Source organism: Doryrhamphus excisus, chromosome 13 (assembly GCF_030265055.1).
Source record: "Doryrhamphus excisus isolate RoL2022-K1 chromosome 13, RoL_Dexc_1.0, whole genome shotgun sequence".
NCBI lineage: Eukaryota > Metazoa > Chordata > Actinopteri > Syngnathiformes > Syngnathidae > Doryrhamphus > Doryrhamphus excisus.
Window position 1 is genome coordinate 18,737,570 of NC_080478.1, and position 15,503 is coordinate 18,753,072.

The following is a 15,503-nucleotide window of genomic DNA, read 5'->3' on the forward strand; positions in this document are numbered from 1 at the left end:
GTTATATGCAAAAAACACTTTTTCCAGACCAGTTTAGACCAGTTCAAACACACAAAAAAATGATCAAGAATCGCGTATCTCGGAAACGGAAAGTCGTAGCGAGTCATGCTTGCTACCGTTGGAAAGCTGGCGGCGAATTATGCAGGTGGGAATTGGTTCCAAGTCAATAGGACTTCTTACCGTATGGGAGTTATATGCCAAAAACACTTTTTCCAATGCTTTAGACCAGTTTAAACCGGTTCAAACAAACAAAAAAATCATCAAAAATTGCGTATCTCGGGAACCGAAAGTCGCAGAGTCGTGCTTGGCACCGTTGGAAAGCTGGTGGCGATTTACGCAGGTTGGAATTGATTCCAAGTCAATTGGACTTCTTACCATATGGGAGTTACGTATATGCGAAAAACACTTTTTCCAGACCAGTTTAGACCAGTTCAAACACAAAAAACTGGAAACGGAAAGTCGTAGCGAGTCATGCTTGGTACCGTTGGAAAGCTGGTGGCGATTTATGCAGGTTGGAATTGATTCCAAATCAATAGGACTTCTAACTGTATGGGAGTTATTCATGAAAACACTTTTTCCAGACCAGTTCAGACCGGTTCAAATGCAAAAAACTCATAAAAATAACGTATCTCGGAAACGGAAAGTCATAGCGAGTCGTGCTTGGTATCGTTGGAAAGATGGCGGCGATTTATGCAGGTGGGAATTAGTTCCAAGTCAATAGGACTTCTTACCGTATGGGAGTTATATGCAAAAAACACTTTTTCCAGACCAATTTAGACCAGTTTAGACCAGTTCAAACACACAAAAAACTGATCAAAAATTGCGTATCTCGGGAACTGAAAGTCGTAGAGTCGTGCTTAGGACCGTTGGAAAACTGGCAGTGATTTATGCAGGTGGGAATTGGTTCCAAGTCAATTGGACTTCTTACCGTATGGGAGTCATATGCGAAAAACGCTTTTTCCAGACCAGCTTCAGACCAGTTTAGACCAGTTCAAACACACAAAAAACTAATCAAAAATTATGTATCTCGGAAACGGAAAGTCGTAGCAAGTCATGCTTGGTACTGTTGAAAAGCTCACTGCGAATTGTGTACGTCGGTATTGATTCCAAGTCGGTAGGACTTCCCGTTCGGGAGTTTTTTGTTCCATACTGTAGATCAAAGGCAGTGCAGTCTTATAAGTCTTATAATATTCTATTTTATCAGAAGAATATCACTCCGGTATAGTTCCCCCATTGGGTATCCCGTATCGTCTTAAAGCCCCTGAAATAAGCATTTTTAGGGGGCAACATCAACACAGCTGGACACCCTCAAAGTTTGTGTGTTTACGTCTGTTCGCTACCTTTCCAACTTGACTCTAAAAATAGCTCGGGTGCATCCGGTTGGGATGTGAACAGTGCAGTCATCTTTCCCTGTGAAGGACACAACAGTGTCTGAAGTTTTGGGAGCAGGGAGAAGGGGGTTTGGGGGGCGGGGGGTAGCGACAGGGGGAAGGAAGCTGTGACTACCGTGTGACAAGCGCCCTGTTCCTTCCTCCCAGGCCTGGGAAACAGGAAGTGCTACACACAAGGCATTATTGTGATGGGTGAGGAAATGCAAGGTCCTCTAAAATAAGAGCCTCAATCTGGTTGTCAATGACAGGAGACTGTCCTCCACAGAGACCGACCCCCCCCCCCCACACCCCCCCACCCACCTCCACTAGTGAGGGATACGGCACTTGTACTATTTTATGTACTAGTGGAAAGATACAAGTTGCATGTCTTGTCGGTCCCCAGCATGAGTAACGACATTTCAAAGTGGGGGCTTTCAGGGTGGGGGGCAAAAATGGGAGGCAGTTTGTGTTCAGCAGACGTCGAGGAGGAGCCGGTTGCTAAGAGAGATGCAAGGCTTTGTAGTGGGCCGCCTCCCAGTTAATCAAAACCCTTCTTTTTATCTGTTTCACGCTTTCAATTAGACAGCTCTGGAAACGGTCCCGAGCCTCTGCATTGGAGATAACCATGGCAGCCCATTGGCAAGGCAGGCTCCAGCCGCGTCCTGCTGTTTGTTGTCCGTGCCTTGTTTCCATTCCAGATACCAGACCCCCCCCCACCACCACCATCATCATCAGAGCAAAACTGCAGCGTAGTGTCCCTTCTGCCAAAAGCAGCATGGCACCTCTTGTAGCAAATTAAACGGCTAAGATCTCAATTTTTGGTCGAATTTGGGAAATTAATAAAAGATCCATCAATGTCTGTGTCGGCTTTTCAATACTAATTAAAGCAAAACAGATGCCAAGGCTCTTTAGGTCATCAATCACACTTGGCAAAGATGCTTGCATTCAGTGTGAAAATATACTAACAATAACAATATCGCTTCAAATATTTTAATTATTATAATATTTGACATTGAACTTGTAGTCATTATGTGCAACTCAAAACAGGCGTCATAACAATGGAAATAAAGCTATTTAAGCGACCTTACAGGTGTTGAACAAAAGCCAAGATTTACTGCCATCTAATGGTTAAACTGCGGAACAACAAACTGGAGGAACTGGCTGCAGTATTGGGGTTTGAGGTCTGACCAGGAAGTAGCTGCCTCAATCCCAATGACTATGAGCCTCCCACTTCTCCAGATTTGTGCTAGTGGTCTCCAAAAGCGAGGGCATGTCCTGTACTAGCTCACTATCTGATCGTTCCTTACCAAAGAACGTTCCTCGACCCATCGCTCCCATTAGTAGTCCTGTGAATCCTCTACCCGCACCCTGAGAGAAGGGACGACTCAAAGGTATCTGGCTCCCGGGGTCACATAAGGTGCTAGAGACTGGATCTCGAGGGGCCTCATTTATAGAAGCAACATCAGTGACATCATAGAGATGTGTGAATGCTTGCTTTTGATCCACTTCCGGTGATGGTAATTCCACACTTGGTTCTTGTTCCACAGGTGCGGTCTGGGTGGGGGACCCAATTTCAGGACCGAAGCGAGCCAACAGTCCGTTATCAGTGACTGGGTAGTGTTTGGCGGCACATTCTCGACGATGAATGCGCATCTGCTCCAGCTGCCTGAGCTCCGAGGGTAACTCAAACACACTCTCCTGTGGAAGCAACACTTGAACATAAAAATGCAGGTACATGATACAAGGTGTCACTTTAAACCTTTTGGGGGTTTGGTATACTTTTGGGTTTAGAATTCCACCTGAAAAACTGTACGTCTTGCCTCGGTTGGTTTGCTTTTCTTCAGTACCACCTTAAGTATGACTGTACAGTTACTTTTTAGATTTTATGTGACTTCAAAAATTATACAGGGTCAGGCAAAATGATATGACACATTTCATTAAATAAAAGGCAAATAAAGTAAAGAAACAGAAAAGTACATATAATGTAATTCTGTTTCATTATTTTATTTACATTTTATTTATTTTAATTTAATTTAATTTAAATTGATTAAATTTTATTAAATTTTATTTAAATTTATTAAATTTTATTAAATTTTATTTAATAATAATAATTTAAATTTTATTTAATAATAATAATAATAATAATAATAATAATAATAATAATAATTTTAATTTTAATTTTAATTTTAATTTTAATTTTATTATATAATATTATAATATTATTATATAATTTGATGGTGTTGTCTACCAAGATTGACGTGCAAACGGAACGCTCGTTGTGTTGCAGTTACAGATTCGTTTGTCTTGAGCAACGTTTTCCACAATAAAAGCGCCACCAGTCTAATTCATGGCAGCAACTGAAAAAGAAACCAAAAACCATGAAGGTTATAAAGAATTAAAAGAATTAGCATTATAATGAAACAAAGCAAAATGGCGTTATATGTACTTTTCGAAAATAAAAACAATATTTTTAAATTGTACTTTATTTGCCTTTTATTTAACCCTGTATAATTTTTGTGGGTGCTCACCAGTTCCAAAAAATTGCATTATATGTACTTTTCAAAAATAAAAACACTTTTTGTTTTACTTTATTTGCCTTTTATTTAACCTACAAAAATTATACAGGGTTAAATAAAAGGCAAATAAAGTAAAATTTAAAAAAAGCCTTTTTATTTTGATTAGAAGTAAAATTTAAAAAAAAGTGTGTTTTCGAAAACAAAAACACTTTTTTGTTTTACTTTATTTGCCTTTTATTTAACATACAAAAATTATACAGGGTTAAATAATTTAACATACAAAAATTATACAGGGTTAAATAAAAGGCAAATAAAGTAAAACAAAAAAGTGTTTTTATTTTCAAAAACACACTTTTTTTTAATTTTACCTTTTATTTAACCTACAAAAATTATACAGGGTTAAATAAAAGGCAAATAAAGTAAAACAAAAAAGTGTTTTTATTTTCGAAAACACACTTTTTTTAAAATTTTACTTTATTTGGCTTTTATTTAACCCTGTATAATTTTTGTAGGTTAAATAAAAGGCAATAAAAATAAAAGGCTTTTTTTAAATTTTACTTTATTTGCCTTTTATTTAACCCTGTATAATTTTTGTAGGTTAAAGTAACATTTTTAAATGTTACTTTATTTGCCTTTTATTTAACATACAAAAATTATACAGGGTTTTTGCCTTTTATTTAACATACAAAAATTATACAGGGTTAAATAAAAGGCAAATAAAGTAACATTTAAAAATCTGTTTTTATTTTCGAAAAGTACATATAATGCAATTTTTTGGACTGGTGAGCACGGCGCTTTCATTGTGGAAACGTTTATCAACACAAACAAATCTGTAACTGCAACACAACGAGCGTTACGTTTGGACTACAATCTTGGTAGACATGATCCCGTACCAGCTCAAAAACACCATCTTGTTATGGGTTACCAACTTCAGAGCTACTGGATCGCACCGGCAGAACTGATTTAATTTTTTAAAACATAATGAAACAGAATGGCATTATATGGACTTTTGGAAAAGTAAAATAAAATAAAATAAAATAAAATAAAAATAAATAAAAATAAAATAAAATAAAATAAAATAAAATAAAATAAAATAAAATAAAATAAAATAAAATAAAATAAAATAAAATAAAATAAAATAAAATCAACTGTCCGACCTCGCACAGCCAGAACTGATATAATTTTTAAAACATAATGAAACAGAATGACATTATATGTACTTTTGGAAAATTAAAAACACTTTTTTGTTTCTTTGCTTTATTTGCCTTTTATTTAACCTACAAATATGTCAGATCATTTTTGCCTGTATATTTTTATGTAGTAACTGCTCCAAGCTGAACATTTAAATCCGGCAAAAAAAAATCGGTAAATCAATTTTCAAATGTGTGTACTACTTGTAGCAGATCATTTGAATACACTTAAATTATGTTAGTATGAGCAATGAGTTGTTGCGTTCAAAGACACCGCATCATTTAAGTTGAATTCACAAGTTTTCTGTGTTTTTGCTAGTGATTATTATCAGCAGTAAAATGACTCTCACCATATTTAAGCTCTCCAGATTATCCAGCGGGTACTGGCTGTTAGTGAGGTAGGTGTCCACCAGGGTCATGTAGTCCGTCAGGAGAGTATCCAGCAGCACCAGTCTCAGAGGCTGCAAGTAGATCACCGACAGCGCCATCACCTTCAGGAGGGGTATGGGACACGGACGCTTGTACCACATCTCTGTTTCCTCCTGCATAAAAACACACCGTCATGGAGTAGATGTTAAAACCGCGTTCCTCCTCCATTTACATAGTACCTTTGTCAGCTGGGACTTGGTCTTTAGTGACAAGAGCTGGGAGGACGGCACCTTCAAGTGGAGGCTCACCACCTCCTGAAGGGTGCTCACTCTATCTGGAAGGAAGCCTCCTGTCTCAGAGTGGAAGCACATGACATCTGCGACCTTGGACAAAAAAGGTCAAAGAGTACCTTCAAGGTAAAAATATATATAGAATATGTATTACTACTACTCTACCCTTATACCTGTGTGTCAAAGACATTCATTAGCTTTACTCCAAACTGTGTCATCAGACATCCAGCAATCGCTCTGCAGTCATGGATGACCTGCAGCGTGTAAAAAAATCAACAAAAGTTACGCCAGAATCTGCAAGACGAAACACAAACGATGCTCACCTTCAGGATGCGCTTATTCTCCAGAATCATGGAAAGACCATTTTTAAAGGCCCGCGCTCCAAGTAATAAGACGTCAAATAAATAGACCTTGTTTTTTGTGGCAATCTAAAAGAAAAACAAATAACATGAAAAAGTATCAAAAAATGTGACATTTACATACTTTAACCTTCATTCATCCATCCATGTTCAATAATAATAATAATCATCATCATAATAAAGCAGGGTACTGTCATGTCTGTCGTCTAGCTAAAACTCAACTCTGAATCCCCAATCTCACTTCCTGTCCGCACTTCCAGAAGACATTTATTGGAACGCACACAAGTGCCAGTCTTATTTCTGACTTAAATGTCTTATTTTCTGATTATATACACTATAGTGCAGGGGTCTCAAACTCAATTTAAAAAAAAAACAACAAAAAAACGCATTTATTAAAAACAAAAAAATTTAAAAAAACTTCACCTTGGTTCCAATTTTCTACAATAAAAGCTCTGATAAAACATTCCACTGTTCTCAAATATCTTACTTTTTATTTTTCTACACAAAATAAGACAAAAAATAAATAAACAAATCAAGAATAAAGAAAATCAATCAATCAGTAATAAATAAATAAATATAATAATAATAATAATAATAAAACGGCAAATAATCAAAACTTAAGAAACCACATATAGTTGGTGGGTAGACAAATTATTTTTTTCACATTAAAATGAACAAAGCATTATTAGAGCCCTGTAGACATGACAAAACACGACTATAGTCACACTTATACTCTTTTTATTTACAACATATTGCGCAACTGCAGGGTCTTGAGACACATGCTAACTCGCAAACTAGAGAGCTATAGCGACCTAAACGGTAGCCTTCAAGTTATTTCCTTTAAACTTAAATAGCCAAAAACTTACCACTTCCACACGGATAGGGAGGATAACTATTAACAGTTATTTAACCTTTAACATGAACATTAATCAAACGTAATAATTTTTTCTGGGTACATGATGCCATACAGCGGGGGTCTCAAACACGCGGCTTGCGGGCCACATTTGGCCCGCGGGCCGCGTGTTTGAGACCCCTGCTATAGTGGGTATTACGATTATAAAGGTGACTATGGGGTTGTTATGCTACGTTTCGAGGAGGTCATAAATAGGTTTTCGATGCTCTAACTCCCAAAATACTTGATTCATAAATACAAAATCCTACTTCGCAGAAATTCACTTATCACTATTGGGTCTACAAGCAATGAAGCATGATAAACGAGGGATTACTGTACTAGAGAAGGGTGGATTAAACTAGGAAAAATGTAATGACGACCGTGCAACCAGAAAGTGGATTTAAAGAATTCGGTGCCACACATGTCCTTGTTCTGGCTGCTAGGTACAAAACGGTCAAATTCAATTCCGTTATCCAATTGAAAATTAGTACATCAAAAATGTTACTGTATAGCACTTAATTATATAAAGTACGATGCCTGTTTCTGTCACCAATTCCCATTAGTTACGTGTCAAAGAGTGAGTAATTTGTTTATTTTAGTTTTATTTAGTCACCTATACAGTGGGGGACTTATTTTTTATCTTTATATGACAGTTAAGAATGTTACACTGTTACTTTAAAAGCATTGTTTGGACAATTTATGACAGATTTTTATGAGCTTTTGACCTTGGAATTGGGAGTCATGGAAACGTTCGAACACCCAAATCATTCCTGGCTACGGAAGGTCAGCACCAAGCTGACCGTTCTCACTTCCTGTTCTCACCTGAAGCCAACACAATCTCCCGTGATTGTATATCGCGACCCCGTCAACCCCCACGCCAACCACATGCTGCTTCTTGATGTCCATCACCTAAAAGTATGAAGGTAGACGTTATTTTTGGACGTAGCAAACGTAGCTTAAACACTCCGTCAACTTACAGCAGATGCAAATTTCTCCTGAAACTCATCAATAACTTCAAAGTTGATGTATTCTTCATCTTCATCTATATAAAAAAAATAATGGTTATTTATATTTTGGATGACAATGAATAATGAATATGATAATTGACATAGAGCTCACCGTGGTAAACAGTCTGTCTGTATGGTTGGAACTTCTTCACCTTCAAGTGCTCTTCCAGATCTTCAGGAATATTTCTGGCCAACATGTTTTGTTGAGAGAAACTCGATAAACGAGTCACTGGCGTCGGGCGAATTTTGGTATCGATCCATTACCAAGTAAATGATTTAATAATTTTGCCTTTAAATTACTGATCATGGGCTGCACGGTGGATGAGTGGTTAGCGCACAGACCCCACAGCTAGGACACCTGAGTTCAATTCCACATTCGGCTATCTCTGTGTGGAGTTTGCATGTTCTCCGTGTGCATGCGTGGTTTCCTCCCACCTTCCAAAAACATGTTCCAAATTGTCCATATGTATGAATGTGAGTGTGAATGGTTGTTTGTCTATATGTGCCCTGTGATTGGCTGGCCACCAGTCCAGGGTGTACCCCGCCTCTCGCCCGAAGGCAGCTGGGATAGGCTCCAGCACCCCCCGCGACCCTCGTGAGGAAAAGCGGTAGAAAATGAATGAATGAATAAATGAATGTCCTATTATGTGCACGGTGGATTAGTGGTTAGCGTGCAGGCCTCACAGCTAGGTGACCCGAGTTCAAGTCCACCCTCAGGCATCTCTGTGTGGAGTTTGCATGCGTGGGTTCCAAAAACATGCTAGGTTAATTCCCGACTCCAAATTGTCCATAGGTATGAATGTGAGTGTGAATGGTCGTTTGTCTATATGTGCCCTGTGTGACCCCGCCTCTCGCCCGAAGACAGCTGGGATAGGCTCCACCCACCCCCTCGTGAGCCTCGTGAGGATAAGCAGTAGAAAATGAATGAATGAATGAATTACTGACTGTGATTAATTTCATAATAAAACACAGGGTAGCTTCCACACAACTAACTTTAACCATAAAAATTAGACATATTTTTGCCCAATACATAAATGGTAAAATGTAAACAATGCAGCAAAAGAGTATCGGCAAATAATTATGTCATGTTGACATGATCGATATATGGATCGATCCGCCCACAGAAACCCGACAGAAGGCAACTTACCCATGAACGGCGTCCTCTTGGTCAGTAAACTCAACTATTGAATCACACACACAAACAAATATTAATAATTTTACATTTCTACCCAAACTATAGCGTCCAATTCCACCAGACGGCTTCCCTCACCGTTTAGAATATCACGACCGAAGAACAACCTCGACCCGGAAATGTTACAGCATTTGCCGCCATTTATGACTGAAACTTGGAAACAAATTTAACACTCACAGGAGTTCTATTTTGGTTCTCTGACATTCAGTACAATATAATAATTACTCATAAGTAACTTACGTAGCTAATAAAGCTATAAGTAGCTAATAAAAATGCAAATATACGAACATATGCCCGACCTTCCGTGAGGACCACTGTCTTGTTAGTATCAATGCGTTGCACGACGCCGAGGTAAGACGACGTCTTCAGGGTCAGTTTAATGCGTTTCCCTCGGAAGATATTTATGAAGTGGGTGTCGTCCTCCAACATTGTAATGTAATATTATTATCATATATAGACAGCTTCACAATGACCAGACACTCATCCGTGGACAATACACACATGTAGCGGCGTAGTAATGGTAATGATGGTGCCTTCAAGGACACGCTGCGTGTCACGGAGAAGTTCCTGAATAGGAAACTCCAGCATTGTTTCTCTTCTGTAGAGCTCCCCCAAAATACATTTATTATACAACAAAATGACAAATGTAAATAAACATAAAATCACTACTTCCCACCTCACCTCTCGGGCAAAGTCAGCTGGGATAAATGTCGTAGAAAGTGGAAATGACTGTAAATTCCCAGTGACTCCAAAGATCCCTTAAGAACAGGCACCATGTGAACTGTTTCTATGGTTCAGTAGAATTGTAACGCAACAGGTAAGTTATAATATAATAATTCACTCTTTTTAAACGTATAAATGTATTACATTTTGACGGGCTGAACAATAATAACATTTAGGCCTGCAAGTAGCCACACGGGGGCAGGCTTAATTCATGCAAACCTGTCATTTGCATTGCATGTACAGTCGCCATCATTAGTATGAACAATTAGTGCAAATATACAAGGGAAACTATGTTTATACACAATTAATTTGATGAAATTAGCTTTTAATGTGAAAATTGTATATATTTTAATCTATTTATTCAAATAAATAAGTATAATTGCATCCTAAATAAATAACACAATGCATGAGAATATACAGTATGGTCACATTCTACACAAAATAAGATGAAAAATAAATAAACAAATCAAGAATAAAGAAAATCAATCAATCAGTAATAAATAAATATAATAATAATAATAATAATAATAATAATAATAATAATAAAACGGCAAATAACAAAAACTTAAGAAACCACATATAGTTGGTGGGTAGCCAAATTATTTTTTTCAGATTAAAATGAACAAAGCATTATTAGAGCCCTGTAGACATGACAAAACACGACTATGGTCACATTTATACTCTTTTTATTTACAACATATTGCGCAACTACAGGGTCTTGAGACACATGCTAACTCGCAAACTAGAGAGCTATAGCGACCTAAACGGTAGCCTTCAAGTTATTCCCTTTAAACTTAAATCGCCCAAAACTTACCACTTCCACACGGATAGGGAGGATAACTATTAACAGTTATTTAACCTTTAACATGAACATTAATTAAACGTAATAATTTTTTCTGGGTACATGATACCATACAGCAGGGGTCTCAAACACGCGGCCCGCGGGCCATATGTGGCCCGCAGGACACTAGTTTGAGGCCCCCGCCTTGATATGAAAGTTTAGTGTTAGTGCGGCCCGCGCAAGTTTGATATGGATGCTGTATGGTATCATGTACCCAGAAAAAATTATTACGTTTGATTAATGTTCATGTTAAAGGTTAAATAACTGTTAATAGTTATCCTCCCTATCCGTGTGGAAGTGGTAAGTTTTTGGCTATTTAAGTTTAAAGGAAATAACTTGAAGGCTACTTATTTTGCGCAGAAAAATAAAAATTAAGATATTTGAGAACAGTGGAATGTTTTATCAGAGCTTTTATTGTAGAAAATCGGAACCAAAGCTCCGAAAAATTTTGTATAAAAATTTTTGTATATAAACTAGAGGCCCCCGCCTTGATATGAAAGTTTAATGTTAGTGCGGCCCGCAGAGAGCTAGCGACCTACGCGGTAGCCTTCAAGTTATTTCCTTTAAACTTAAATAGCCAAAAAACTTACCACTTCCACACGGATAGGGAGGATAACTTTTAACAGTTATTTAACCTTTAACATGAACATTAATCAAACGTAATAATTTTTTTCTGGGTACATGATACCATACAGCATCCATATCAAACTTGCGCGGGCCGCACTAACATTAGGCGCGGGCCTCAAACTAGTGTCCTGCGGGCCGCATTTGGCCCGCGGGCCGCGTGTTTGAGACCCCTGCCTTAAAAGTTGCATTCGCATCACAATTGGATTGAAACTAGAATTCAAGGGGGTGGAAAGCTCAGCGGTTTATACCATATGCATATGTATAAATACTTAGTATAAATACCGCAAAGGTAAGCAAAAGTGTCTTTAGCAGCAAACAAGTGACGTTCATAGGAGTTCCTCTGCCCACTATGGAGTGAAGTTAATGACATGCAGGCCACAGTGCAGCCTGCCTCCCGCCCACACACAAGCTGCCGCTGAATGTTGCTTGTTGCTTGTGTCACGTCCATTGACGAGTATGTGTGTGTGAGTGTGTGTGTGTGTGTGTGTGTAAGCTGCAGAGAGCCGAGCACCAGTGAGGCAAGCACAGTGATCAGATGCTCCCATCGAGGAGGACGCAGATGGACAGCTTAGTGCAGCCTCTCGTCGCCCAATACCTCGCCATGGGCTGTCAATCAAAAGTCAACAACAAAAGTGAAAGTATACCCACGGACAACAAGGGCAAAGACGATGCGTGAGTTTCTAAATATTCTTATTATGTTAAATATAGTCATTTTTGCACTTATTTATATTTGTAGTACCTTTGTTTAATTTGTAATGATTCACTCTATAATATGTTTAATAATACTGTAAAAATGCAAGTAGAGTTTTCAGCAAAAAAATGTTGTTTCTTTGCACCTTAAAGCAAATTCTTGTTATCATTTCCTGGTCAGCCATCAGCTTGAGCTGGATGTCCGTAATTAAGCGGTATTTCCCATTCTTAAAGGAAGGAAATGAGAACAATGCATATCATCTCATGGGAGTTCCTTTACATAGAAATCCCCCCGTTGTACACTTTGCATTTTTTGTATGAGAAATATTAAGATACATTTATGTATATAAGTATTTGACAAAATACACAGATTGTTATACAGTAAGTGAGGAACCCCGTTCATATTTCAGCAACCATATTTTGTTACGGTGCATCTTCTTAAGCAGGGGTCTCAAACACGCGGCCCGCGGGCCAAATGTGGTCCGCAGGACACTAGTTTGAGGCCCCAGCCTTGATATGAAAGTTTAATGTTAGTGCGGCCCGCGCAAGTTTGATATGGATGCTGTATGGCAGGGGTCTCAAACTCAATTTACCTGGGGACCGCTGGATCTAAAAAAAAACTTATTTATTAAAAACAGAAAAATATACAAAATTTTTCAGTGCTTTGGTTCCGATTTTTTACAATAAAAGCTCTGATAAAACATTCCACTGTTCTCAAATATCTTAATTTTTATTTTTCTGCACAAAATCAAGTTACTTCCTTTAAACTTAAATAGCCAAAAACTTACCACTTCCACACGGATAGGGAGGATAACTATTAACAGTTATTTAACCTTTAACATGAACATTAATCAAACGTAACCATTTTTTCTGGGTACATGATACCATACAGCATCCATATCAAACATTAAACTTTCATATCAAGGCGGGGGCCTCAAACTAGTGTCCTGCGGGCCACATTTGGCCCGCGGGCCGCGTGTTTGAGACCCCTGCTGTATGGTATCATGTACCCAGAAAAAATTATTACGTTTGCTTAATGTTCATGTTAAAGGTTAAATAACTGTTAATAGTTATCCTCCCTATCCGTGTGGAAGTGGTAAGTTTTTGGCTATTTAAGTTTGAAGGAAATAACTCGAAGGCTACCGTTTAGGTCGCTAGCTCTCTAGTTTGCGAGTTAGCATGTGTCTCAAGACCCTGCAGTTGCGCAATATGTTGTAAATAAAAAGAGTATAAATGTGACTATAGTCGTGTTTTGTCATGTCTACAGGGCTCTAATAATGCTTTGTTCATTTTAATCTGAAAAAAATAATTTGTCTACCCACCAACTATATGTGGTTTCTTAAGTTTTTATTATTTGCCGTTTTATTATTATTATTATATTTATTTATTACTGATTGATTGATTTTCTTTATTCTTGATTTGTTTGTTGATATTTATTTTTCATCTTATTTTGTGCAGAAAAATAAAAATTAATATATTTGAGAACAGTGGAATGTTTTATCAGAGCTTTTCTTGTAGAAAATCGGAACCAAAGCACTGAAAAAGTTTGTATATTTTTCTGTTTTATGCTTTAGAGTAGCCAGTGTACAGCAGTATAAATTTACTGTCTTCTAAAAACGACTAAATAACACAGCTGTTATTGTCTAAATAGCTATAAAGTTAGTTGTAGGTTCCATTAACGCCCCTGCGTTGGTGCTGACTTAAAGGAGAGTGACTCCAGGATGTGGCTCCAGGTCTAGAGTTTCCCCGCCGGGACGTCCTCAAAGGTTCCACAAACCCAGCCAGGTCCACACCCCCACAAGCAAGCCGATGACGTCTCTGGGTCACCTCACCAAGGGGGCGAGCTGGGAGGAGCTCATCCAGGCTTGTTTGCAGGCCTTTGGTAAGCCTTAAATGACCCTCCATTGAACTGTGAACCTTCATTCATTCATTTGCTGGAGCCTATCCCAGCTGTCTTCGGGCGAGAGGCGGGGCACACCCTGGACTGGTGGCCAGCCAATCACAGGGCACATATAGACAAACAACCATTCACACTCACATTCATACCTATGGACAAATTGGATTCGTCAATTAACCTAGCATGTTTTTGGAATGTGGACGAGGCAATTTACCTTTCTGCAGACTCGTCAACCATCCCGTTTTCCCTGGGAAACCGACGTGTTTTGCCCTTCTTTCCCGTTGCTTGACCATTTAAATAGGTTTATATAAATTTGTGTGAGCTTAAAAAGAAAGCTAAAATCATCACACTGCGACTTAACACTCAAAGAGTAGTTATGAAATATACAAGACAAGTATGCACGGGGAGAACACACAGAGATGGCAGAGGGCGGAATCGAACTCGGGTCTCATATTCTATTTATATTGAGACATTCATTCATTCATTCATTTTCTACCGCTTATCCACATGTAGGAGTAGGAAGAAGCAAAGCTTATTAAATCCTACCCCTCCATCTGGTACTTTTACAGTCAGTAACTGTTACATTTGTTCACTTCCTGCTTTCCTAAAAATAATTTAGTTTTATTTAATTGTATTTTTTTAATTAAATTTTTTTTTAACATTTTTTAATTTTTAAAAATTTTTTTTAAATGGTTTTATTTCATTTGAAAATGCATCGGATTACAATTGAATGCATCCCATAATCAGTTCACAGTTCCACATGTCCAAAAGGAGTAGGAAGAAGCAAAGCTTATTAAATCCTACCCCTCCATCTGGCACTTTTACAATCAGTAACTGTTACATTTGTTCACTTCCTGCTTTCCTAAAAATAATGTAATTTTATTTAATTGTATTTTTTTAATAATTTTTTTTAAATTTTTTAAATGTTTAAAAATTTTTAAAAATGGTTTTATTTCATTTGAAAATGCATCAGATTACAATTGAGTGCATCCCATACTCAGTTCACAGTTCCACATGTCCAAAAGGAGTAGGAAGAAGCAAAGCTTATTAAATCCTACCCCTCCATCTGGTACTTTTACAATCACTAACTGTTACATTTGTCACTTCCTGCTTTCCTAAAAATAATTTAATTTTATTTAATTGTATTTTCTTAATTAAAATTTTTTTTACATTTTTAAATTTAAAAAAAAATTAAAATGGTTTTTAATTTTTTTTACATTTTTTATTTTTTTTTTACATTTTTTAAAATGGTTTTATTTCATTTGAAAATGCATCAGATTACAATTGAATGCACCACATAATCAGTTCACAGTTCCACATGTCCAAAAGGAGTAGGAAGAAGTTACAATCAGTAATTGTTACATTTGTTCACTTCCTGCTTTCCTAAAAATAATTGGAATTGAACACTGGTTTCTTAGCTGTGAGGTCTGCGCGCTAACCACTCGACCACCGTGCCGCCCATGTTTGGATGTGTTTATCCTTGGTACTTAGTCAGTTGCGGGAGGTATTGACGAAACGTTGTGCACGGCCATTTGGTCGA

General features: G+C 37.6%; 2 protein-coding genes across 5 annotated transcripts in view; one reads left to right on the forward strand and one right to left on the reverse strand.

The window, feature by feature from the left end:
- Positions 1-2,346: 2,346 nt before the first annotated feature.
- On the reverse strand, positions 2,347-9,713 carry LOC131140319 (piRNA biogenesis protein EXD1-like). Of its 3 annotated transcripts, none has more exons than XM_058090603.1 (11): positions 9,485-9,713; positions 9,264-9,332; positions 9,141-9,174; positions 8,106-8,179; positions 7,964-8,028; positions 7,809-7,895; positions 6,059-6,163; positions 5,909-5,989; positions 5,685-5,828; positions 5,427-5,618; positions 2,347-3,068 (listed from the first exon to the last, which is right to left on the reverse strand). In XM_058090603.1, exons 1-11 carry the CDS (start codon positions 9,612-9,614, stop codon positions 2,574-2,576), a joined length of 1,476 nt encoding a protein of 491 aa, XP_057946586.1. In that variant the 5' UTR covers positions 9,615-9,713; the 3' UTR covers positions 2,347-2,573. The 3 variants fall into 3 exon arrangements, with proteins under 3 accessions (XP_057946586.1, XP_057946587.1, XP_057946585.1); XM_058090604.1 differs by having other exon boundaries at positions 5,736-5,828; positions 9,264-9,338; XM_058090602.1 differs by having other exon boundaries at positions 9,264-9,338.
- A 1,981-nt stretch (positions 9,714-11,694) lies between these two features.
- Positions 11,695-15,503, forward strand: part of LOC131140554 (RAS guanyl-releasing protein 1-like) — a 31,328-nt gene continuing 27,519 nt past the window's right edge. Inside the window, exons 1-2 of one of the 2 annotated variants that reach the window (XM_058091090.1) lie at positions 11,695-12,048; positions 13,773-13,948. In XM_058091090.1, the coding sequence (XP_057947073.1) occupies positions 11,912-12,048; positions 13,773-13,948 (313 nt within the window). In that variant the 5' untranslated portion in view covers positions 11,695-11,911. The remainder of the gene's footprint in view (positions 12,049-13,772; positions 13,949-15,503) is intronic. The other variant, XM_058091091.1, reaches the window with a different exon arrangement.

Coding starts and splice junctions, on each gene's coding strand:
- LOC131140319 (XM_058090602.1), bottom strand. CDS start 9,614: ATGTTGGAGGACGACACCCACTTCATAAATATCTTCCGAGGGAAACGC. Junction 6,164..7,808: donor GGAGATTGTGTTGGCTTCAG/GTGAGAACAGGA, acceptor TTTTTCTTTTAG/ATTGCCACAAAAAACAAGGT. Junction 3,069..5,426: donor ATCTGGAGAGCTTAAATATG/GTGAGAGTCATT, acceptor TTGCTTCCACAG/GAGAGTGTGTTTGAGTTACC.